The 23,884-nt window shown below is 48.6% G+C and overlaps 7 protein-coding genes across 7 annotated transcripts; 3 read left to right on the top strand and 4 right to left on the bottom strand.

Annotated features, from left to right (window-relative positions):
- Nucleotides 1-417: 417 nt before the first annotated feature.
- On the top strand, nt 418-2,418 carry N7468_008478 (putative galactose oxidase; the record flags this gene model as incomplete). Its single annotated transcript, XM_058477774.1, has 2 exons — nt 418-1,709; nt 1,788-2,418. 2 exons carry the CDS (start codon nt 418-420, stop codon nt 2,416-2,418), a joined length of 1,923 nt encoding a protein of 640 aa, XP_058328119.1.
- A 1,105-nt stretch (nt 2,419-3,523) lies between these two features.
- Nucleotides 3,524-5,266, top strand: N7468_008479 (Dyp-type peroxidase; the record flags this gene model as incomplete). Its single annotated transcript, XM_058477775.1, has 7 exons — nt 3,524-3,558; nt 3,642-3,861; nt 3,926-4,203; nt 4,259-4,348; nt 4,397-4,507; nt 4,554-4,957; nt 5,013-5,266. The coding sequence occupies 7 exons, from the start codon at nt 3,524-3,526 to the stop codon at nt 5,264-5,266; spliced, it is 1,392 nt and encodes a 463-aa protein (XP_058328120.1).
- A 667-nt stretch (nt 5,267-5,933) lies between these two features.
- N7468_008480 (cytochrome P450) lies at nt 5,934-7,608 on the bottom strand (the record flags this gene model as incomplete). Its single annotated transcript, XM_058477776.1, has 4 exons — nt 5,934-6,361; nt 6,420-7,076; nt 7,133-7,346; nt 7,402-7,608. The coding sequence occupies 4 exons, from the start codon at nt 7,606-7,608 to the stop codon at nt 5,934-5,936; spliced, it is 1,506 nt and encodes a 501-aa protein (XP_058328121.1).
- A 672-nt stretch (nt 7,609-8,280) lies between these two features.
- N7468_008481 (SDR family NAD(P)-dependent oxidoreductase) lies at nt 8,281-9,241 on the bottom strand (the record flags this gene model as incomplete). The annotated part of the gene is made up of 4 exons (XM_058477777.1): nt 8,281-8,510; nt 8,560-8,646; nt 8,721-9,159; nt 9,221-9,241. The coding sequence occupies 4 exons, from the start codon at nt 9,239-9,241 to the stop codon at nt 8,281-8,283; spliced, it is 777 nt and encodes a 258-aa protein (XP_058328122.1).
- An 847-nt stretch (nt 9,242-10,088) lies between these two features.
- N7468_008482 (uncharacterized protein) lies at nt 10,089-11,315 on the top strand (the record flags this gene model as incomplete). The annotated part of the gene is made up of 5 exons (XM_058477778.1): nt 10,089-10,355; nt 10,420-10,597; nt 10,652-10,791; nt 10,852-10,951; nt 11,011-11,315. The coding sequence occupies 5 exons, from the start codon at nt 10,089-10,091 to the stop codon at nt 11,313-11,315; spliced, it is 990 nt and encodes a 329-aa protein (XP_058328123.1).
- Nucleotides 11,316-11,840: 525 nt separating this feature from the next.
- N7468_008483 (cytochrome P450) lies at nt 11,841-13,619 on the bottom strand (the record flags this gene model as incomplete). Its single annotated transcript, XM_058477779.1, has 5 exons — nt 11,841-12,289; nt 12,349-12,951; nt 13,008-13,076; nt 13,132-13,351; nt 13,407-13,619. 5 exons carry the CDS (start codon nt 13,617-13,619, stop codon nt 11,841-11,843), a joined length of 1,554 nt encoding a protein of 517 aa, XP_058328124.1.
- A 2,065-nt stretch (nt 13,620-15,684) lies between these two features.
- On the bottom strand, nt 15,685-23,290 carry N7468_008484 (uncharacterized protein; the record flags this gene model as incomplete). Its single annotated transcript, XM_058477780.1, has 6 exons — nt 15,685-16,455; nt 16,509-16,579; nt 16,641-20,301; nt 20,360-21,111; nt 21,162-22,644; nt 22,700-23,290. The coding sequence occupies 6 exons, from the start codon at nt 23,288-23,290 to the stop codon at nt 15,685-15,687; spliced, it is 7,329 nt and encodes a 2,442-aa protein (XP_058328125.1).
- Between the last annotated feature and the right edge of the window lie 594 nt (nt 23,291-23,884).

Here is a 23,884-nt window from a genome sequence, read left to right on the forward strand (position 1 = left end):
TTTCGAATGATCTGTTGTGCAACCTTTGCTTCTTATCCTACGAGGTTCTTTGCTTTGACGTTACACGCTGTGTACCTTTTTCAAGAGTTGACCGTGGATCTGCGATATCGTGTCTCCGAGCGACCTACGTTTGCGGGAAGTTGACAGAAGCATATTCATCATAGATCAGTATTTTTTTTGGGAACTACGAGGGCTGGAAGTTGCAATTATGCGTGTTTTAGAGTGTACCAAGTATGCGGTACCACCTGACGCATGCCAAATGAAGAGCGGAGGTCGTTTTCTGTAAGGTACACTTATATTGTCTCTATGAATCATTAAAAAAAATCAACCTCAAAAGGCTTTAAGAGATCATGAACCCTGACTGTGAAGCGGACCATCCAAAATCTGCGACCTGGTTTCTCTGGGTCTTCTGAGAACATGTCGCTTAAGAATTTGGCTCTTCTGTTGGCCGTTGGTCTTGCCCGTGCTGAGGGTCAAGATTCAACGACCGCTGCCGCTCCTTTCAACCCTTACACCAACGATGCTAGTTCTTTCAACCAATCACCGCCTCTTGGACAGCGTATTAAGCGTCGCAAGTGGAGTGCTCAGTGCGACAGCAGCGATGGTCCGCATCAATGCGAAAATGCCATCGACCCTGAATCGAACGACTACTGGCAATCCGGATCTGGGGCTCAGCACGAAATCGTGGTTGACCTCGGCGAGACGAGAAGCGTCAATGCTATCGAGGTCGCTCCGGCAGGCCAGGACGGATGGATTGAAGGACATCAAGTCTATGTGTCCACCGACAAGGCCAACTGGGGCCCGCCCGTTTCTTTCGGAACGTGGAACTCGGATGGAAGCATCAAAGTCTCCATTTTCAACCCCAAGAGCGCTCAGTATGTCCGCCTCATGAGTGATAAGTCGACGACGAGTATTGCCGACTTGAACATCTGGGAATATACCATCCAGGGCAATGTCGACGCCGAAGGTGGTGTCTGGGGCCCTACCGTTGATTTGCCCATCATTGCTGTTGCGGGCGCGGTCGTCCCCGAGACGGGAGAAGTCATGGTCTGGTCTGCGTACACCAGCGACAACTATGCAAATTCTCCAAGTGGTTACAGCTTGCTTGCTGTCTGGGACCCCACCACCAATTCTGTCACTCAGCGGAACGTGACCGAAACCCACCATGACATGTTCTGTCCGGGCATTTCATGGGATGGCAGTGGAAAACTTGTGATTAGCGGTGGCAGCGATGCCAGCCGTACCAGCTTTTTGTACCCCAACCAGAGCTGGGTTGCCGGCCCTTCACTACACATTGCCCGTGGATATCAGTCCTCTGCTACACTGTCAACCGGAGAAGTGTTCGTGGTTGGTGGCGCTTGGAACGGCGGTGCGACTGATAAGTATGGCGAGGTCTACAGTCCGATTACCAACAAGTGGTCTGACCGGAAGGGTTGCGACGTCATTCCTATGTTGACAGATGATAAGCAAGGCATCTACCGTGCTGATAACCATGGCTGGTTTTTTGGCTGGAAGAATGAGACTGTATTCCAAGCCGGTCCTTCGAAACAAATGAACTGGTACCATACCCAAGGCAATGGAAATGTGTCCCCTGCTGGAACACGTGCTAATGCCGACGATGCTATGTCTGGAAATGCCGTTATGTATGATGCTGTCGCAGGAAAGATCATCACCTTTGGCGGCTCCCCTCAGCTACGAAGACACCGATGGTACCAAGGATGCCTTCCTCATCGAGCTCGATGATATCGACGTTGACCCTGTCGTGACCACTGCCAATGATGAACAAGGAGAACCTGGAATGAACTTTGCTCGTGTATTCCATACATCTGTTGTCCTCCTGACGGGAATGTGTTCCTGACCGGTGGTCAAAAACACGGTATTCCGTTCAACGAAGATGGTGCTCTTCTCACTCCCGAACTGTACCTCGCACCCTTCAATTTGTTCCAGACTCAAACACCCAACAGTGTTATCCGTGTTTACCACAGCATCTCTCTGCTGCTCACTGACGGCCGTGTCTTCAACGGTGGTGGTGGTCTCTGTGGCAACTGCACGGCCAACCATTTGGATGCTCAGATCTACACCCCTCGTTATCTGCTGAACGGTGATGGAAGTCTTGCAACTCGCCCCGAGATCACCAGTGTTGCCAACACAGAAGTTAAACCTGGTGACAAGCTTAGTTTCCAGACCGGAGGCTCCATCAACTCTGCCTCTCTCGTGCGCTATGGAACCGCTAGTCACACTGTGAACACCGACCAGCGCCGTGTTCCCCTGGATATTGGAAACGGAGAAGGAACAAATCATGAAGCCACTCTCCCTAGTGATGCTTCTATCCTCCTCCCTGGATGGTGGATGCTCTTTGTCATGAATGACGAGGGCACGCCCAGTATCTCCAAGACCATCAAAGTCAACCCTCTTTAGTTTCGCGACGTCTCCCTGTGTTACAAATTCTTGTCTCCTTCAAATGCCTGTTTTGCTACATTTTTCTTTCGTTTCAACAAGCTTCTTGATCTTTGATCATGAAGTTTGACCCTCCTGGACCATCATCGACCAATATTGGGGGTTTACCTCTCTGTCAATCTTAGTTTATTTTCGCTAATCAAAACACTTTGGGCCAATGGGCTACTGCAGCTTCCTCTAATTACAAATAGCTTACCATTTAATGTTGAAAACCATGATACTTTATTGCACTGTTACGAATCTGTGCTTGGGCAGCCGTACATTGGCGAAAGAAGAGCAACTCGAAGTATACCAATCCCACACCGCTCTCTCCTGCTCACCGCACCCTAGACATCTAGACTACTCAGCCTACGGATTAAATGCAGGTGCCTTGTAGAAAAACAAAACTCTTGCCGTAGTGCCACATATAACTACTAGACTATAGGCCATGGGCGGGAAACCCCTAAACCAGTCTGCGTTTGCTTTCAGGTTAGGAGGCTGTTCACGGGTCTGCATATTTGGACGTATAATTGGGCCTTCCACGTTACAAGAGTACTACGGTAGCGTTCTGTAGCTTTGGGGAATGAGTAAAAAAAGCCTCGATTGTTACTGGCCCCAAAAGTGGGGAAACTGAAGGTGTTTGTTCCATATGACCTATCTCTCTCGCGTAAGTAGTACAGACCCATTCTTTCTGCAGTCATGGCATGTAGGCAAGAGTAGAAGCGGGAAATACGTAAGCCCTGCCACTAAAGTAGCCAATGTACATTGATCATAGATGGCCTACGCGTCGATCCCAATGGCAGGCCTTCTCATATCTTGAGATTATTCGCCCTCGCAGTGTCGCTAACGTCGACCACCACCAAGCAAGGAATCTGGCGACTTTTGACTGCATCTGCGCGTGTTCGAGAGATGCAAAGCCAGCATCGTGCGCCCAATGTCTTATAAGAGATTAGAAATGTAAACGTCATAGAAGCTCAGATCCCTAGGTTTAAAAGCCCCTCGTTCTTTGCATTCCTCTATCACCCTACTCTTCTTTCACCCTCAATAGCTGTTTTCCTCGTTGAAATATTGAAGAAAACCCTCCAGAATGCCTGACCTAAGTAACATTCAAGGCGATGTTTGGTAAGCATATATTTTTCTGTCCACAGGACCACGCGCCTTGCCACGTTATTACAACTACGATTAACTGTTCTTGACCTTTACAGGCCTCGTCTGCCTAAGAAAGCGGAAGGTTTCTACTTTTTTAATATCACGAACCCTGCTGAATTCAAGAAGCATCTGAAAAGACTTGCTCCGCAGATTACAACTGGCGAAGAGGCTAAAGAGACCCGTTCCGAACTCTATTCGCGAAAGAAGGCGGGCAAGACGGGTCTTGTCCAACTCTCCTCGATCAATATTTCCTTTTCCTATTCTGGATTGGAAAAGGTAAGAAAGTCCTCACCGTAAAGACTCATCCTGGAAAAAAGAAACAACCTCACACCCCTCTTAGTTGGGCAAAACCGACCTCGGTGATGAGATCTTCAGAAATGGCCAGTACAAGGACATGGTCACGGATGGCTTGGATAAGCCCGAGGATTGGGACAAATTCTATCAAGGCTACAACGGGAAAATTGATGGTGTCATCCTTGTCACTGGAAACACTTTGAAGGTTGTCGAGTCTACCTTCCTGAAGTCAGTTCAGCCTTGTTTCAGTAGCGGTGGGCCCACAACTTCCATGCGTGTTGTTCACACTGAAGAAGGAACCGTTCAGCAACACGATAAGGAACAGTAAGATCACCCGGGAAATTGAATATTTCGTTTGACAGGCTAACACAATTTGCAGCTTTGGTTGGGTTGATGGTATCTCGGAGCCTTTGGTCAAAGGTCTGGAGTCATCCAACAATCCGAAGGATCTCCCGCCGGTTCGCGATGGGTACGATTAGCTTTCCTAATCCAAACGGGCTTCTGCTAACCATTCCAGCACATTCTTCGTTGGTGGTGAGGGAGATTTTTTCAAGTCCCCCGCATGGGCGAAGGACGGTTCCTTCATGGTCTTCCGTCGCCTCCGTCAATTGGTGCCCGAATTTACTAGGTAAGCTCAATACTTATAACGGGAGAATACGTCTAACATGTCTCAGCTGGTGTGGCAAGAACTGCGAAGATCCTACTAACATGGATGTCATTCGTTTGTTCTCCTCTCGCGTAGTGGGAAGATGGCCTGATGGTGCTCCTCTCGAGCATCACCCAACCCACGCGTACAGGGACGGGCACCCCGAGGACCCCGAAAATAAGCGGAACGATTTCGATTTTGGCCCTGATAACCATCTGCAAACCCGATGCCCATTCGCTGCGCATATCCGAAAGGTCCGCCCTCGAGCAGATTTCGCCAACGACTCACAAGCCATGATCCGACGTGGTATCCCATACGGTGACTGGACTGAGGTTGAGGAGAAGCGTGGCGGGCACACGCTAAAGCACCGCGGACTGCTGTTCGTATCGTACCAAGCGAATCTTCGGAACGGGTTCCGTTTCGTAATGAAGGGTAATTTACAACCATCACTATCTGAAAACATGCGCTCTTCGCTGACCAAACGCAGAATGGGCCAACAAGGATGGCTTCCCCGATGGCAAGTTCGAGGCCTGTGGAGGTAAACCGCCTGGGATCGATCCCATCATTGGCCAAGTCGACAAATACCCCGGTAGATGCAACATCCCCAGCGCTAAAAACCTCCAGCCTGCGCCTCCTGTTTCTGACCGCGAGGTTGAGGTCGAGCGCTTTGTTATCCCCGAGGGTGGCGAGTACTTCTTCACTCCCTCCATAAACGCCTTGATGACCGATCTCACCAAGTAAATCGAACATTGGATGCTCTGCCTTGGTATGACGATATATCTATATTTCGGAATTTAAATGCCATTTTCCAGTTGGTTTCTTCTAGGGATTTGCCAATAGGTACGAACCAGTAATTTGTAATACGTCATGGTTATGCTAGGTAAATTTCACACTCTACTCGATAAAATATATCTACCCGTGAAAGCATGGAGAAACATTCAAATGTCCTCCGCTGCTCCAAGTAAATGACCACTTGAATACGACGCTATGAGGACGTTCTATCTCCTTTTTGGGGTCCAAGGGGTTGAGAGTTAATCTTCGAGTTTCAATCCGTCGTAGACTCTAAATTGGGTGTCTCCTGCACTTGAAATCCTTCTCGTGCGCCCGGAAGGAGTGCTTGGACGATGAAGCGACCAACAGATTGAACAAGGAATCGGAATTATTAGACATATTTCTCCCAACCGAATCGTGACATATATTGCGCTCAATAGTTTTGAGTTGCCGACACTAGTACCCATAGCCTACTGGTAACTTCGGTGGCGATACTACGATCTGCTACTACTACTACTAATAGTAGGTTGCAACAGAAAGAACTTAATAAATTCGATGTTGCATTGAAATAAAATCATGAAAATGACGAGAGAAAGTCCCCTTGCCTCAAACCATATTGACCAACGTCTTTGGAGGCTCACAGTGTGATCTCCTCTCTACGGCGTCTAATAGAAACACTGGCGGTGGGATCGGCAGCCAGTCTCATTCCGAATTTCCTGACCTTAGGCTCACATCCCGCCGCCAACTTGATGTCATATTTTAGGAGAATATGGCATAGCGCAATCTTAATCTCATTCGCCACAAAGAACCGGCCGGGGCAGGCGTGTTGCCCGAACCCAAAGCCCATGTGATCCGGAGATGGCGAAACAAGCTGGGCAGCGGCTTCGTTCTTGGGATCCTCGATGTTACGCATCCTTGCAAAACGATATGGATCGAAAGTCAAGGGATCAGGGTATATGTCCTCATTCCACATCCGGTCGCATGAAACGAGGATTCGGTCTCCCTTAGGAATGACCTTTCCGTCATGTAAGACGACGTCCCGCCGGGCAACTCGCGCCATGATCGCTGAAAGTAGGATTAGCACTAGAGATTTGAAGACTACAAATGACCAGTTTTGACTCACCAATAGCCATGGGCTTCAAACGTTGACATTCCTTGATGACACTGTCCATCAACTTGAGTTTATAAAGAGTTGTCTTTTTCCATCCTTCCGCCTTAACAACAGTAATTATTTCTTCACGGAGATCACGAATGAGATCATCGCGACCACAGATGTCGAGAAGTGTCTGAGTGAACAAATCCGTTGTAGTGTGGATAGCGGCAGCGGAGAGAGCAAGCTGTGCAGCAGCTGGGTCATACTTGCGACCCTTGGCGGTGTCCTCAAGCCACTGGATAGCGTCAATATATTCAGGATTATCGCCTACACGCTGAGCAGCACGTCTCTCTTTCAGAACAACAGCGATAAGCTTCCGTGCTTCCTTGAGTTGCCTTTGAGTCTTCCGACTGGTTGGCAGGTATCGGACAGCGAAAGGACGCAAGAATTCGGGCAGAAGGCGAAGCTCTTGTGCTGCTGTGAATGCATTGACGGTATAATTGATTGAAATGTCCAGCCATTTTGGATCGCGGCAGAGTCTGTCACCAAGAAAAATTCGAGAAGAGAGCTGAGCAACCATTTTCAAGATCGCCGGCTTCAGCTGCATGTCGTGCCATTCCGTCGCATCTGTCCACTGGGTTTGAAGAACGTAGGTAGCTTCTCGGGAAAGAGGGTCCATCGCGCTAGCTATAGAGAGGCATGATTAGTTGACAAATCCACTGCTAATTTGGTCCGATACTCACCCAAGTTCTGTGTGATCTTTGTCCGGACTGTATCCTGGATGAGATTCTCTCTGGCTGTAACTCGGAATGGCTCGAATCCCGGAAGGTTTACATGCAGCTCTGTTGTCAGGTTGTCGGTCAAACTGAGATCAGGGTTGCTGCGAATTTCATTTGCATATTTGGGAGAGAGCATTGTTCTGACTCCGACGTCGGTAATGATACGGAACAGGCCGCCCTGGTCAACCCAATCTGTTAGCGAAGCTTATGATTTCCATGGAGAAATGAAGTACCTGATCCAAGCCGCTCTTGATCAGAGCAGCAGCATTCGTCATGTATCGCCGCTGTGCGCAGGATGTACCAATCTCCCATGTCCTTCGCGCATTGATGAACGGGAGGTCCGATTTTGGAGTCCAGGTAAGCACATAGTACAGCCCGATGACAAGTAGAATGGGCACAAGGGCCAATAAGGAGAGTTTAGGGATTTCCTCCGGTGACATTATTCACAAGGGACCTTTGGACCGAACAGATTTTGACGAAATTAAGATGGACCAAGGACTTCACGCGCAGTAGATACACTGGGAGGGGGCTTTATACCCGAGATATGGACCTGAAGTGGTCATGCTCCAGCACACAGTCCGACTTATGCACGGTTATGTACGAGTAAGTAAAAGATCTACAGCTTGAAAGGCACTGACTTGGCCAAGAACTAACTGCAGCAAGTCCTCAGTGAGCCCTTTTTGTGGTAACTCATTTAGCCGATCTTTTAAATGTAATAACCTAGCTAGGCTCGCTTTGTAATGTGCTACTTCTCCGAGGAAGATGAAAGTGAAACTGTAACCAGCGCCATGACGCATGATCACAGAAACGCAGGGGGTTGGAGGCTTTAGACCTATGATCCAGCCGACATAATCCAATTATTGCAAGGGGGGTTGATGGAATGCGACACGGAACCTGTAGCAGTGGGTATTTCCATTAATTTTTCACCTCAGTGGCGTTGCTGAAGATTTTCCCGATGGATCGACGAGTTTGGCACGATCTCCAACCCCAGGTTATTTTGAATCTCCAGCATAAAAGGAAGAAAGCAAAATCGAAGGTACCTATTTAAATTTCCATATCATTTTATTCCAGTATAGAAAAAGAAAAAGAAGTATGCACCCCTTATACAGAAATTAAATAGTAGACCAAGCATTGTCAACAGGGATCACAGCGCCACTGATTCGTCGACTCGAGGAGGAGATCAGGAATAGAAGCGAATTGGCAACGTCATCTGGAGTTATAGCATATCCTTTCTCCCGATCAGACGAATGTGCCGCATGGATAGGGGACATTGCCGCCAGAGCATCCTTGTCAAACGCACTGACATCCAGATCCTTCAAGATGCCTGTATCATTGCTCACGCCTAAGTCCAAGTGAGTGACGGTTTTTCGTTGTCATGGGGAACTTCTTACCTCCGGGACATATGGCATTACAGCGAATACCTTCATGCTTGAACCTCCAAGCTATATTCTTCGTGGCTCCGATGAGACCATGCTTGCCTACAGTTGTCCAGTCAGTACAATACCGCCTGCTCTGGGCAGAATAGGCTCCAGGCCGTCACAGGTAGACTCACTTGAAGTATAAGCCACACCTGAGACCGCTCCGCTCAGCGCAGCCTTGCTGGCCACATTCACAATACTGCCGCTCTTTTGCTCCCTCATAATGGGGAGCAACTCGCGTATCAGCTTGACGGGTGCAGTAAGGTTGATAGCAATACAGCGATCCCACAGGCTATCTAAGACCGAGTCGGCGCTTCCGTTATGATCCATGACACCGGCGATATTCAATAGTGAATCAATCCTCGGGCCATGCGCCGCGATACATGCTGCCACCACTTTCTTTGGCGTTGCAGGATCAACCAAGTCAGCTTGACAGAATGCAAAGTTTGGGTGTCCATCGAGAGACTCCGGAGGTGCAGAGATGTCTACACCGAGAACCTTTGCACCTTCGTTGAGGGCGGCATTCACTGTAGCGAGGGCGATTCCGGACGAGGCCCCGGTGATGATGACGACCTGAAGTTTACCACAAGTCAGCGACACTGCATGAAAGACTATTTACTCTCTCTTGACGTACTTGACCTTGGAGGAAGCCCATATTTATGCCCGTTCAACGAATAAATATGGTTGAATGTTAGCGAATCTTGGTACCTGGACTGATTGTCCGAATTCAACTTGAGGAACTGAACCTAGACAGAAAATAACCGGGATTTACTAATTCACCTCTCTTCGTCAAAACATTGGCAAATGCATAATCCAATACGTGGCGAAATTGCCTCGCAGGCAGCGACTGATGAGGACTTCGAGAGCCCACTAGATCGAGCAGCTCATCGTATTCATCACGATGTAGTACTTTTGCAAGAGGCAAGGGGTTTAATTTTTTTTGTCAACCAACTCGACGAAAATTGCTTGCCCAGGAACCATTTTGAAATGACGTGAATTGGAATCCTTTCTCAGCTCGAAAATTTGGATTCAAACTAGACGTGGCTGACGGCGGCCACCAAGACGGGAAGCGATCGCGGTCCGACGCAAGGAGGGACTCTGTTGCGAGATGTCACCAAATGAACTTGGTTTTTATCTATCCAACGCACTTGACTGACCCAAAAGGGATGTCCACGGAGGTCCGTGTCTTCCTTAGTGGGTTCTATCATTGTACTGGCCAGCTTCAGATTTATTCACCGCCCCTTGAGCACTGCTTGTCATTGATCTCATAACCCGGTATTCACCGATCTATTGCATGCATACAATCAACTGCAAGATCTCCCATTGGTTGGGAACTCAAGAAAGCGGCCCGGGCGGGATTATTTTTTTCTGTGCTGCATAATGCACTGAGGTAACTACGGGGATTACAGGAATGCCTGCGGCGGCGATGGGTCTTGAGAATTTCGCACCTCCGATTCTCTCTATTGTCATCGAGCCATCTCCGAGAACAGCCCATAATCGAGATGACAAAACCTCAGTATGCTTTTCCTCCCGGATCTACGGTTCTTGTCACTGGCGCAAATTCTTACATTGGCTCGCATGTAATCAATATCCTTCTTGGTCTGGGATACCGTGTTCGCGGCACAGTTCGCACACCTCGGCCTTGGCTTCAGGGGCTTTTTGATGCCTCGCATGGCCCGCATACATTTGATACTGCCATAGTATCAGACTTCCAGGATAAAAATGCCATTGAAAATGCCATTGAGGGAGTCTCGGGTGTAGTTCACTTAGTAGGTCGCTCCAATTTCTTGCTAAGGGGAGAAAGTTACTAATGAGACTAATTGACATATATAGGCGCAGGCTATGCCATGGGATCCTGCAAATAAGGACCCCGTCGGATATACCGTTGACGGAACTTTGAACATCCTCAAAGCCGCATCAACTCAGACATCCGTGAAGCGCGTTGTCCTAGCTTCTTCCATTGTGGCTGCTGGCTACCCACAAGGGGACAGGCCGTTCAAGTTTGATACCGGTCGGTGTGAAGTTGATTGAATTATGTCGACTGCCAGATAGTAATGCTCTCTAGATACGTGGGACATCTCCACCCCAGAAACCGCTATCTCGATCTACACTGTCTGTAAGACCGAGGGCGAGCGACAGTCATGGAAATGGGTGGAGGAAAACAAGCCCCACTTCATTCTCAATACCGTCCTTCCCTGGATGAATGTGAGTTGGCTTGTGATATCGAGACATCTGGCAAAGCTGACTGGTCATGGTCACATCTAGTTCGGTCGGACTCTGCACCCTGAAATCGGTAGCTCAGGCCACAAATTCATTCGAGACCTTCTCAAGGGTGACACCTTTCCTTTCAAAGTACTGCCATTGCGTGAGTTTCCTTGGAGTACTTCAGTTCAATAAGATCACATATAGCTAATTTGCTGCGAGAAGCATGGTATATCGACGTGGAAGATTCCGCGCGGTTGCATGTCATTGCCTTGTTGAGTAGTGAAGTCAAGTCAGAGCGGCTTTTTGGCGCGGCAGCCCCTATGACATGGGCGGATGTCATACCGATAATCAGGAAAACCGAGCCTACGAACAAGCTTATACCAGACCCTCCTGAAAGCGAGAACCCGAGTTTGGGCGAAGTTGTTCCCGCTGCTCGTGCGGAAGGCCTCATCCGATCCTTTTTTGATCGTCCCGGTTGGACCACACTTGACCAGAGTATCACGGCAACAGTCAAGACTGCTTGACCGTTGTCCTGACTTGACTTCAAGAGAGATTGCCCCCAGGAAAACGGAAGTTCATCCTGAACTATTTGTCAATACTGGTAGAAATTCTTTATGGGATTAGAAAATCAAACTTGCCTGCAACCCGAACGAACTCTTCCACGAGGTTAACTCGTAAACAAAGTTCCTTCCAGCTAAAAATTTGGTTCCATTCGTGATGTAAAGCTATAGTTAGAGTCACTAAAGAAGGGGAAAATTCAGAAATAGAATTATCTTATTCGATACAGCTACTCTTAGCCATACTAGCCTATATTAACCCGTATGAGACCTGAAATAATGAGACCTCTCTAGGTCAAAAAATAATCATTCCTAATCGTGAATTTAATAACTATGGGCCTCTTAGAATTGCAGCTATATTCCAAAAGAAGGTCCAATTTCCATTCCAGTCTAGATTTACCTAGGTTCGCAGGCGTGTTGACAGTGTACACAAATAACATAATCAATGCGAATACTCGTCTCAAAACAGTCTAGGCCTTTCATCCAATACAATTAAGCCATGCAAGGGAGGTCCTGCACGGCAGCCTCATCCTCCCGTCGGCGGATGATGAGCTTCGCCACCGGATCAGCAGTACGAGAGGTGCCGTGGCGACGGACCTCGGGCAGGCGCTCAGGGTCAAGCTTGAAGTCATACTTCAACAGGATTTGACAAAGTGCTATCTTCAACTCATTCACAGCGAAGAACCGACCTGGGCAGGCATGCTGGCCAAACCCCCAGCCTAAATGGTGTGGTGAAGGCGAGACCAGTTGGGCAGCGGTCTGCATCTGGCGGTTGGGAAGGTTGCGCATCTTCATCCAGCGGTAGGGATCGAAATCTTCGGGGTTAGGGTAGAATTCAGGGTCCCACATAGCGTCGGCTGGGAAGAGGATGGTAGTGTTCTTGGGGATAAACATTCCGTCAGATAGCAGGACATCCTTGGTCGCAAGGCGACGCATGGGTGCTGGAATTGACATCAGTAAAACTTATTAATATGGAAGACCGGTCATTGGAGAGACATACTAATAGCAATGGGCTTAAGTCTTTGGCTTTCCTTGATGGTGCTGTCCATCAAGTTCAACTTGTAAAGCGAGATCTTGCTCCACCCTTGCTCGCGAACAACAGTCATGATCTCTTCGCGCAGGGCACTGATCAGATCCTCTCTTCCAGCAATATCAAACAAGACCTGAGTCAACATGTCGGCTGATGTGTGGATAGCTGCCATGGACAGCAAAAGCTGGGAGATAGCTGGGTTGTACTCGCGTCCCTTAGCAGTGTCCTCCATCCAGTCGATCGCATCAGGGTATGACACAGGGGTCTTTCCGGCGGCTCGCGCCGCCGCCTTCTCAGCTTGGCGCTCTTTGATAATTGGAAGAATCATGCCCAGGGCATCGCGCATGTCCTGGCGGAGCCTTCGGCAAGTAGGGAGAAACCAATGGACAACGTAACGAAGCGCGTGAGGCCATTGGCGAAGTTGTTCGGTAGCTTGTATGACGTGCACTGCGTAGTTGATTGTGATGTGCAACCAGTTGGGATCTCTGCAAAGCTTCTCCCCAAGGAAAACCCGCGAGGAGGTTTGAGCAACAATTTGCGTAATGCTGGATCGTAGTGAAATAGCGTGCCATTCTTTTCCAGGTTAGTCTGGCCCTTTGATGCGAAATTCGTCCAGGTCTTGCACTCACCGTGGTCATTTGTCCAATGAGTCTCGAAGCTCAAAGCAGTCTCGTGCGACAGATGTTCGGTCACCTTTCCTGTTCCGAAAAATAAGTAAAAACTCAAATGAGCGACGCGATCGGGGAAACCGACCGAGTGTTCGAGTCAACTTTGTCAGCACTGCATCATGAAGAATACGCTCGTCTTTGGAACCTTCTCTGAAAACTTCAAACCCCGGGAGATGGGACATGAGTTCTCTAGCGGAAGCCTTATCACGACTTAGGTCTGGGTGTTGACGAATTTCCTCGAGATACTTCGGGGAGATAACGATTTGACATCCATTGTCAGTGATTATGCGGAATCCTTTGGTTGACTTTATTCGGATAGAAATTAGCTAGCGAAGTGGTAGCAAAAATGAGTCAGCAAACCTTTTGAAAGCCTTCCTTCAGAAGATTTGCCGCACCAGCAACGTAACTCTTCTTGGATTCGCCCCCCAAATGGAAGAACCCATGGCTATTGATCAGTGGTAGCTGAGAGCTTGGGCACAGGACATAGCTCAGTAGCCAGGTGACGGCCAGAACCACCCCGGCAGCTAAGAGAGCCTGACGTGGCTCCTGATGAAGTAGCAAGTCAATAATCATCTTGATAGTGTTCAGGAATAAGCCCCTTCTTACGTCGAGGGGATTCTGAAGGCCCGTATAAAGGGGACGGTTCTCCAGCGTCGATAACAAGTCAAATGTAACAATTCACAATCAACTCCATGGACCAACGATCCTCCCGTGCCAGAGTCAAGTACGCATACCCCTATGCAGCCCTCACGTACTTCTGCAGAAAACCCATAGCACGGCTCATGCAATGTCTCGTTTCCTGGAGCCGGCATAAACGGTGATCAAAGCAATCCCTTGCTTCGCGCATTATGCCCATGCGCCAAGGCCCCACTCTCTATGCTGTGTAACTCCACACATTCCACACACGGGTGGCATGTGGCATAGAATTGAGTGCAGCTGCAAGATCTGCAAAATCTGCGAGATAGCCGAGATCTGAGCGCTTTCGTGAAACAGAGTCTTGGGTCCAGCCGCTTCGTGGACCTCCTGCGTCACGACCGATCTTGATCAGACGTAAATGCTACAGAGTTAATAAACGTCATCGAATAGAACTACCTTCTCTTCAGCATGAGGCTTTTCCTTCGATTTAACGAAGAATACCGTATTGAACAGAGCATAAACGGCGTCTGAAGTTGCATTTGAGTTTCATCGCTTACCACTCCTGCGGGGTGGGCACGGGCCGGCCCTCTGGGACGGGACGGGAGCGTAGCTTTAGCGCATAAATTACGTACACCTTATACGTATACATTACATACACTGTATCCCGGTAACTTTACTGTAATACATTCGTAACGTAAATGGCTCGTTTCAAACCGTCAACGGAGACAGCAAGGAACAAGCCATACAAAGCGACTAAGATGAAGGAAACTAACCTTGACTCGAATGTGACACCGCTACTAATTTGGTATCCTAAGCTACGAAATTACACTCTTCGCTTTCAAGGGAGGGGGTGCACTGGGCCAGCATTTTGCCTGCAATATATCCTGAGACTACGTATGCCACAATATGCATGCCCGAGACCCCTGCATGTAGCACAGCTACCGTCAAATACATATCGTCAAACCAGAACTGAAGTGCACACTGCGAGAGAGTTCCCACCCTTCTTAATGACGGATTAGGGTCAAATACCGGTCCTAAAACTTTAGCGGTAGTAGATCATCGCGTAGATGAACTCGGGTTTGAAGCGTGGGGGGTTATGAGGCGGCTCACTGGCAGGCAGAAGGATTAGCAATTTTACCGGTACTCGTAGTGGGGTCTAAGTGGTCCCAAGGCTGGCAGTGTTCTGTCCAAGTGTCGTCAACAGTGCTACTAGGTCTATTACGCTAGGATCCTCTCATGCCGCAACCAGTATGATCAGCTCTCGCATGTGCCCCTGCGTGCAGAGACTCAATGTTTACAAGACCCTTGCAACTTGAGGTATTTGGAACCATTCCGACGAACTTTTGGCTGGGCCTCGCACAAGAATCAGGTCTCTTCTCACCGACTGCAGCCGTAGCATTGTTGAGTCAATAGCAGTAGTGCCTTGCAGGATTGTCCGCTTCTACGACCCCATTACCACTAGACACATTGGCGTCGGCATTGGCATGGCTGGTCATGAGCATGGCCATGATGGCATGTACTCACTCCATTTTCAAAAATACACATCCATGTAACCGACTCGGAGAACAAGGTAGCTATCAGTACTATCAGTGAAAGGATATTTGCAAGCTGGACAGAAGAATGCTATTACGTACTTCAAAAACTGGCCTGTAATGAAGAATATGGATCCAAGTGACTTTCTGCATTGCTATTCATGGTTTTATAAGAATGGAATTCTAACTGGAAGATATGCTATACTAGAGACAGTCGAGGAAGATCAAGTTCAAAGACCAAGCTTTTCGAATGCTCAGTACGTATTTCGAGCCAATTGCGAAAGAAAAACAGCTAATTAGGATTGTCGTGGATAGTAACAGAATTTATAGTATGAACAAGCTGCAGGCTTTAGAGAAGACTTCAACGAAATGATATTATATAAGATCCTAGAAATGATGACACTCTTTTGGCATAATAAGGAAGAAAGGGGAACAGAATGAAGCCAGTAAGCCAGTAACCGGCTATCTCCTCATTGGACATGGTCCGACAAGAACTTGTAACCGTCCACAACAGATTGCAGTTCATCATTAGTTTGTTTGTTCTCAGGGTAGATGTCGAACAGGTGTAATGCGTCAATGACCCGGAAATCAGAGTCAACATCCTGAACAGAGAGAGCAGAGGTTGTCCTCTGCGTTTGGGAAATGGGAATCAGGTCGTCACGCATCCCATGAACTATAAATGTGGGAGTGTGATAGTTCTTTGCTCGAATCTGAGCAAGAGGGCTGATAGCTTGAATTTCCTCTGGCGATGGAAAATTTAATTCGACCGAACCTGACTTGTTGGGGCGTTTCTTGCTCATCAAGATAGGCAGCGTCTGCCCCTTCCAATTCATATGCAACGCGATCAGACTTCGAGGATCATGAGGGGACATCCACCCAGCCTTAGCCGCCGAGGGATTGTAGGAAGTAATCGGAGTATCCGATATTGCCTCCCATGGATTATATGATGCCTCTGGAGGAGCAGGTTGATCGAATGGAAGGTTAGACTTGGTCCAAAAATCATCTTCGTAATCAGTTGGACTGTAGAACGAGAGGATTGCTTCTGGTGAACGGACACCGATCTCAGACGGTGTCCAACCAAGGGTCATGGCAAGGTGCCCACCAGTTGACCACCCAACAGCGACGACCTGATCACCGTCTGGTTTAACATCGTTGCGCAGAAGGCGTAACTGGGGAAGCTCGGAACGAGCCCAGTGGAGAGCATCACGACAATCTTGCATAGGCCCCTCAAGGAGAGACTTCTGGACAAAGACGATAGTCAATGCTCACCGGTAGGAAGCCAGCATCTAGCAACATCTTGGTCTGCTTTGAGCGAACGTCCTTGCGGGGAAAGCATAACATGGCCGCCACCATGGATCATCAGAGCTAAATGAGAATAAGTGAATGCCCGCGAAAAGCTTAGACAAATCATATTTGGCGCACTCACCGATAGGCCGAGGCTTCAATCTTGTATCCACTTCAGCAGGGTAGTAAATGTCTGCTTGAAGCTTAACACCATCCTTCTCGGCAAAAGTAACCGTCTCCTCAGTGACAAGGGTCTCCCGATCGAAGCTCATGTTGGCTGGCGAAGCGACAATTAGCCGTAGTATTTCTGACTCTTTGGAGTGGTTGTCACTCCAGTCTACCCAATTATACCCAGCCTGACGAAGAGCCTTGTCCCAGTTGTGCTCAGTTGACAGAGCATGCTCTCGCCCATCATCAAACTTCCACCAGCCCTCAAGCAGACCAAAGACGAGATCAAACCAGAAGAGGTTACGGGTCAGCTCAATGAGACATAGAATCCCGTCTGGCTTGAGCAGCTTGCGGATGTTCTCGGTCGATCTGCTGATATTGGGGGTGGCATGCACGCAGTTCGATGATAAAATGATATCATACTGCCCAAGCATATTCTGAGGAGGATCCCTATCAATATCCAGAGTGGTGTAGTGAATAAAGTTATAAGCCTTAAACTTCTTGCGGGCCAATGTAATCAGAGAGGATGAGAGGTCGGTAAACGTATACTGGAACTTGAGTTCAGAGATATCCGCAAGTTGAGATAAGAGAAATCCAGTCGTGCCACCGGTGCCGGCACCGATTTCCAAAATCTTGATCTGCCTTGAAGGGTCGCAATTGCTGAGGACGGAGCGGAGGAACTGGGTCAGATGCATGGTCGCAGAGAAGAACATCGGTGCGTGTGTGTAAACATCTCCAATCAGTTCGCGTGCTTTTTTGTCCTGGAAGAGAATAGCCAAAGGATCGGTATCCCCTGTCAAGCAAGCAGCTAGCTTGGATCCTGTGGTACGAAGAAGCTGGTGTTCTGGAACGTGACGGGGAAACATTTGAATGATTTTTTCATGCAGAACTGATGATGGGGTTGCAGGGATAGGCTCGTCGGTTCGCAAATAAAGATCGCCCCGTTTGCGCACCAACCTCGAGTATTCCAAGATAGAATATAGTTGGCCTTTTACCTGTTGATGTTGAGGCAACACGGGTAGTTCGGGGATGAAATCGCCGGATTTGAGAGTTTCCAGAGGAATTCCCAAGGCCTGGAAAGCCTCAATCACATAAGCTGTCACAAGAGTCATCTGTTGCGGGTGGACAGTCTCACAGAATCCAGTCCACTGTGTCTTGTCGCTGTGAGCTGTAGTGTGCCTGATGTCTCTAAAGATACTCCGAGATAGCTCTGCCAGCTCACGAGACTCCTCGACTGTTGTGACCTGATGGGACTCCCCATTTGGAGTGATATTTTCCTCTGAGGATGGCTCTATTGCCATTTGTGATACGGAGGGGCCAGTTGGAGTATTGGGAGACATGTCTGGGAATATCATCTGCACCAGGCTTTGGATGTCGGGGACCTCCATTAAAGCCGCTGAAGAGAGATCAACGCCGAATCGTTGTTTAATCTCAGATAGCACTTCAGTTCGCATAAGTGAGTCCACGCCAATGTCCTCGAGACCAGATGATGGAAGAAGTTCCTCGAGCGGAATACCCAACAAAGTATTGAACATCTCTTGGATAGCTCGAAGATGGCCGCAACCGGATGGCTCGGATTGTACAGTTTGTAAATTGTCGCTGGACTCCATATGTGGCTTCTGTTGCGAAAGAGATCCCTTTGGCTCCGTATCTGCATCGTTCACGTTCTTATTCAAACGCTTCAGGGCACGGGTCAGAGTGACCATGGAAAGGCTGGTGAACGTGGCGGACATGATAGCAACCAACAATTTTCCGGTCTCCGTGTCAAAGGCAAAGATGTCACACATGGCTTGCTTTGGAGATGGCCGGTCATAGCTGGTATAAACTGTGCTAGAATTGGCCGGCTTGCCATCCTGACCGATGAAAGAGTCGCTGAAGAAAATGTCTCCGATGCCACTGCATACGAACACCTCATCATTCCGAGCTTGAGACAGACAGTTGACATGCAATCCAGCCACTTGAAGGTAGTTGTCCACAAGAATGGGATCGCAAATCCCGTCAGAAGTTTGAGACTCCAGCAAAATGGAACCTGTTGCTTCATGGCCGCTTGCAAAGACTTTGCGCACTCCGTGATAGTAATCAGCGTATTTGACGACTCGATCAAAGGTAGAATACACAGTGGACCCCATCAGTCCAGAGCATCTGGGGGAATTAGTGATGTCATGGGATCGAGAAGAAGTGATAAGGCGACCAAGCGATCTGAAACGGGCCACAAATTGTGACGGTCCATCGACCTTGTGCAGTCCAATCTCGCCAGTCGCATGAGTTTCTGTCGCTGGGGGCTTCTGGCGAGTGAAGAGATTGAATGACCAATTCTTTTGAATATGATTCTGTGACAGCCGAAGGAAAACATCACCCTCACTTTCCAAAATCAATGGAGCACAGATGCTGAGATTTTGAAGTTGTGGCATCATTCCGGACAGATCTCCCTTGCTAAGCTTGCTCACTGCTTTCAGCAGAATTTCAACATAAAGGGAGGCAGGGCATAAATGCTGGCCAACTACAGCATGGCCAGTAGCACACAGGTGATACACCGGGTGAGATGTGTTCACAGAGAAGAGCGCTTCATCTGTTTTCTGCTCGATAATATTGACAAGCTCGTCATCTCGTTCGGGCGATAGCACTGGCGGCTGCTGTGGGGCAAAAGCGCCAGGGTCAAATTCAATCCAATGCTTGGCCTTCTCAAATTGGTAAGGTGGCAAGTTCAGTGACTTGTAAGAGGAACTCTGGTAATCATGGAAAGCCCAGAACTGTACCCTCACGCCCTTGAGCCAGAGATTCGATGTAGCGTTCGCAAGGTTATGCTGTGCCTGTGGCCCCTCCAGGTTCATTGCTTGGAAGAAGTGGCCGTCGGATCCCTTCCAACGTTGGATTATTCTTCGAATCATTGGGATGACTGGGGAGGCAGAACCCGCCTCCAACCACACAGCAGACCCTTTGGCTGCCTGTGCAGCTCGTTCTACAGCAGCCTTGAAGCAAACGGCATTGCGACTATGGTTAGCAATCTTATCTGCGTCAACAAAAGACCAATCGTCTGACTCAGAGCAAGCCTCAATCGGAATTTTTGGCTTATGATAGGTCAATGATTGCGCGACTTTTTTCAACCCTGGGATGATCGCATCCACCAATCTGGAGTGAAAACCATGGGTACTTCCAAGACGCTTCGCGCGAATTGGAAGCGATTGGGCAGCAATGGACTTTTCAATATGGTCAATAGAGGCTTCGTTGCCGGCGAGCACGATATCTCGTGACCCATTGACACAAGCAATGTCCACTGTATCCTTCGTAGAATCCAGAAGCGATTTAATATCATCAACTGAGCCTTCCATAGAAAGCATCTTCCCTTTCTCCGGTCCCCAGCTACTCTGGATAAGAGTGGCCCGAGATGATATAAGCAGCATGGTGTCAGCTAGACTGAGGCTGCCAGCGACACAAAGGGCTGTGAGTTGGCCAAAGCTATGTCCTACTAATCGCTCTACCTTCAGACCAGAATCTAGCCAGGATTTCGCCGATGCATACTGAATAGAAAAGAGCATGCAGTGGAGGGAAGCCAAGTCTAATTTTGGGGCTTGCTCAAAAATCACCGGGAAAAGACTTGGTAGGCCCAATGACTCGCATGTGCGCTCACATTCCATCTAAAGCAAAAGGGAAGAATTAGCAACAAAACTTTGAAAGGGCTCAGCCTAGTCGTACCAGATGGAACTTGAGAAGTTCATTGGATTCAACCAAGTCTTTCGAGATGCTAGTTGTGGCTCCGGTTTGTCCACCAAAGCAGAGGATGACGGGATTTGAGCGCGCTGGGTTCTTTTGAATGATTGCAGAGTTCGAAATCACCGAGTTCAGCTGCGAAAGGAGGCTAGGTGCATTCCGAGAATCTGCACAAAGTGAGACCATGTAGTCCAGATTTCGGTTTTGCTTCTTCGCCAAGTTGTACGCTACGTCCTGTACAATATATCCCAGCGATTCCGGTGCACGTCCATTGATAAACTGTTGAACCGCAACGCAGTAAGACTTCAAAGACTCGGGAGTCTTGGCCGAAAGGAAGATCGGGACTTCAGATAATTTCTGATACGCGTGGGTTGCATTGTCGCGTCGCGGCTCGTACTCTTGAACAAGTAATGCTGCGTTGCTTCCCGCAGCGCCATAATTCGTGACCATGGCGACACGACGGTGCCCATTCCAGTTGACAGACTGCTGTGGAATAATCATATTATCATGTTGGAAAGCGGGGATCTTAGGATTCAGCTGGGTAAAATTAGCCTGTTTTGGAATCCGAGAATTCTGAATCATTAAAACTGTCTTTAACAAGGCGGCGACTCCTGACGATGTTTCTGTATGGCCGATGTTGTCCTTGATAGAGCCAACGTATAGCTTTTCCGATCGACTGGGACCACCAAAGACTTGCCGGATACTATCGAACTCGATCGGGTCTCCCACTTGGGTGCCTGTGTGAAGTCAGTGAAAGAAACAAAAGACAGCAAACAGCTTGACGTACCAGTGCCGTGTGCCTCCACGTAGCTCACTTTGTGAGGCGAGATTCCCGCAGCCTTGAGAGCCTTGCGATACAAAGTTTGTTGGGAGTTTGATACTGGAACCGTGATAGGCGAACAATTAGATCCTTGGTTCACGGCTGATCCAGCAATGACAGCGAGAATGGTGTCTTTGTTTCGGATGGCATCCTCTAATGGTCGGAGGAGAACTAGTCCGGCACCCTCTCCCCGGCAATATCCATCGGCGCTAGCATCAAACGCCTTCGAGGCACCCGTGGGAGAAAGAAAAGATGCCGCCGCGAGATTCTGAGTGACCTTCGGACTCGTCATGACATTCACACCACCAGCCATAGCGATAGAACAGTCCTTGGCTTGTAGTGCCTTGCATGCCAGATGGAGCGCTACGGCTGCTGACGAGCAAGCTGTGTCGATGGTTAATGAGGGCCCGCTCCATCCGAAAAAGTGACTGATACGGCCGCTATTGAATGCTTGGAGAGTTCCAGTTGCTGAAAAGGCATTTGAATCTCGTGATCCGACATTGTCTGTGTAGTCGTCAGAGCCGACGCCGACATAACAACCGATGTCCGATGTAATCGAGGAAGACTCAAGTCCACAATACCCGGCGGACTCCATCGCATTATATGCCACCTGCAAGAGCAGACGCTGCTGAGGATCCATGGATTCCGCTTCTCTCGCCGAAATTCCAAAGAAGCGATGATCAAAGGTATCTGGTTCCTCTAGGAAGTTCCCAAAAAAAGGCCCGTCGGGTTTCCGCCCGAACTCATTCATCTTGAATCGCTCGTTGGGCAGTTCACTAACCGCACATCGGCCAAGCTCGAGCATCTCCCACAGCTTCTCCACCGAGTCAGCCTGTGGATACCGACAAGCCATTCCCACGATTGCAATTGGCATTCCTGTTGGCTCATCATGACCTTGCGTGGTCATTCCATTGACTTGGGCATCATTTTCCACTTCCAACGGGGCGATGCCGTTGGTAAGACCATTTGAGACATGGTTTACATGCTGATCGATGCTGTTGGTAACGGGTTGATCTGCGAGCTGGTTCCTGATGCTTCGTGGGATAAGAGAATTCGGCCCAATGATGACGAACCGAGGTTGATCATCATGTTGACGCATGGAGTCCAGAGTCCCTGCAGCAGTGGCTAACCATTTGCACTGCGCCACCAATATCGATTCCAGTGCAACCGCGCATATGTTCCCTCCCCGAATTGCTTCACCGTCCACATTTGACCGAAGGCCCAATCCCGGCATGCGCGAGCTGGGAACCGAAAAACGCTCATCGTTCGAGAAATATTCGATAAGTCGGTCAACAGCAGGTCTGTGTGTATCATTGTGGAATCTTCCTTTTAATCCGATGACTTTGACAGTCAAATTCGAAGCTGTGAGATCATGGATTATATTGGCACTTTTCTCTTCGGGGGCAGTTATTGTGACACTGTCCGTGTCCACAACACATGATGTGTACGCCTATACAATGCCACAGTCAGCGATATTCTCAGTCTAACAGGAAATAATGCCTTACCCCTGGATAATATGATAGAATCTTTTGGTACGCCTTGCGCCCTAACAGGTTCTTCCAGCGTACAACAATAGATCGCGATCGACCATTTGTCAACTCATCGAGGTCCACCAATGCACCAATTGATACTGCTAAATGCAGTGCACTTCTCGTGAGTGACTTCAAGTCCTCCTTATTTTCCGAACAAGCGACCACGACAGCCGCCAGGAATCCCACGCAAAACCCTTGGGTGTTGATGATCTGGTTTCCCATTTCTTCTTTAATCTTTGTGAACTTCAATATGTGCTCCAAGACAGTGAGTGGTGTCAGGAGCACATTCGTAGGATCAACTGGAGCATCGGACGTGGAGGTAGTTAAGCATTTTGTGAGCACATGGAGTTGCCTTTCGCCAGGGATCTCAGAAAGCGGCGCCCAAGCTTCGATTATTCCCGACCATGCGGATGGAAGATCTTCCAAGGCTTCAACAATGAAGTTGACAGAGTCATCTACTGCGAGACGTGTTCGAATCTCTGAAGCGGCTTTCTTGACGTCTTCACACTGTGGTCCGAATAGAATTGACACCGGCCGGTCGGTATTCGTCATCGAAGGTTGCATTGTACAGAAAGCCAAAGATGATAACACAGAGCAAATGCGAACGGACGTCGAATTAATAGTGGTAGGCCTAACAAGGTAACAGCGAGGTCAAGAGAAGACCTTATTGTCAATGATTGAGCCCTTTGAAAAACAAAAACACATGCCTAATTACTGATCGATCTATGATACTGCAGATCGCGGGAAGCTCGCAGTAAGCTATTCCCAATGGACGCGGGTATAATGCACCTCAATCTAACTGCCGCCATTGCCAATCTTGATTTGGCTATCCCCTGCAGCTGGTTGCGTTGCATTTCGCAGCACTGGGCAACTGTATCTTGATGTTACGATTTACTGCTATTTGGGGAATTGTGGGTCTGTATTAGATCTGTCTGTATTCATCAGCTGGTCCTTCTTTTTTTTTAGGAAAAAAACAATATTGTTCTTCCAAATACGACAAAAAAACAATCGACAAAGGGCATCAAAATAAGACGCTGGTTCGGTAACCACTTGAACTGAGGGGGTATTTTGATGTTTTTGCTGTATTTTAGCTTTCGGGCATCCGTAGGCAACGTGTCCCAGGAGCATGCCGCGTCCGCTGATACCCCAGCCCCTTGA

Source organism: Penicillium chermesinum, assembly GCF_028974085.1.
Source record: "Penicillium chermesinum strain IBT 19713 chromosome Unknown utg000006l:1.0-2335141.0:1.0-2336784.0, whole genome shotgun sequence".
Lineage (NCBI taxonomy): Eukaryota > Fungi > Ascomycota > Eurotiomycetes > Eurotiales > Aspergillaceae > Penicillium > Penicillium chermesinum.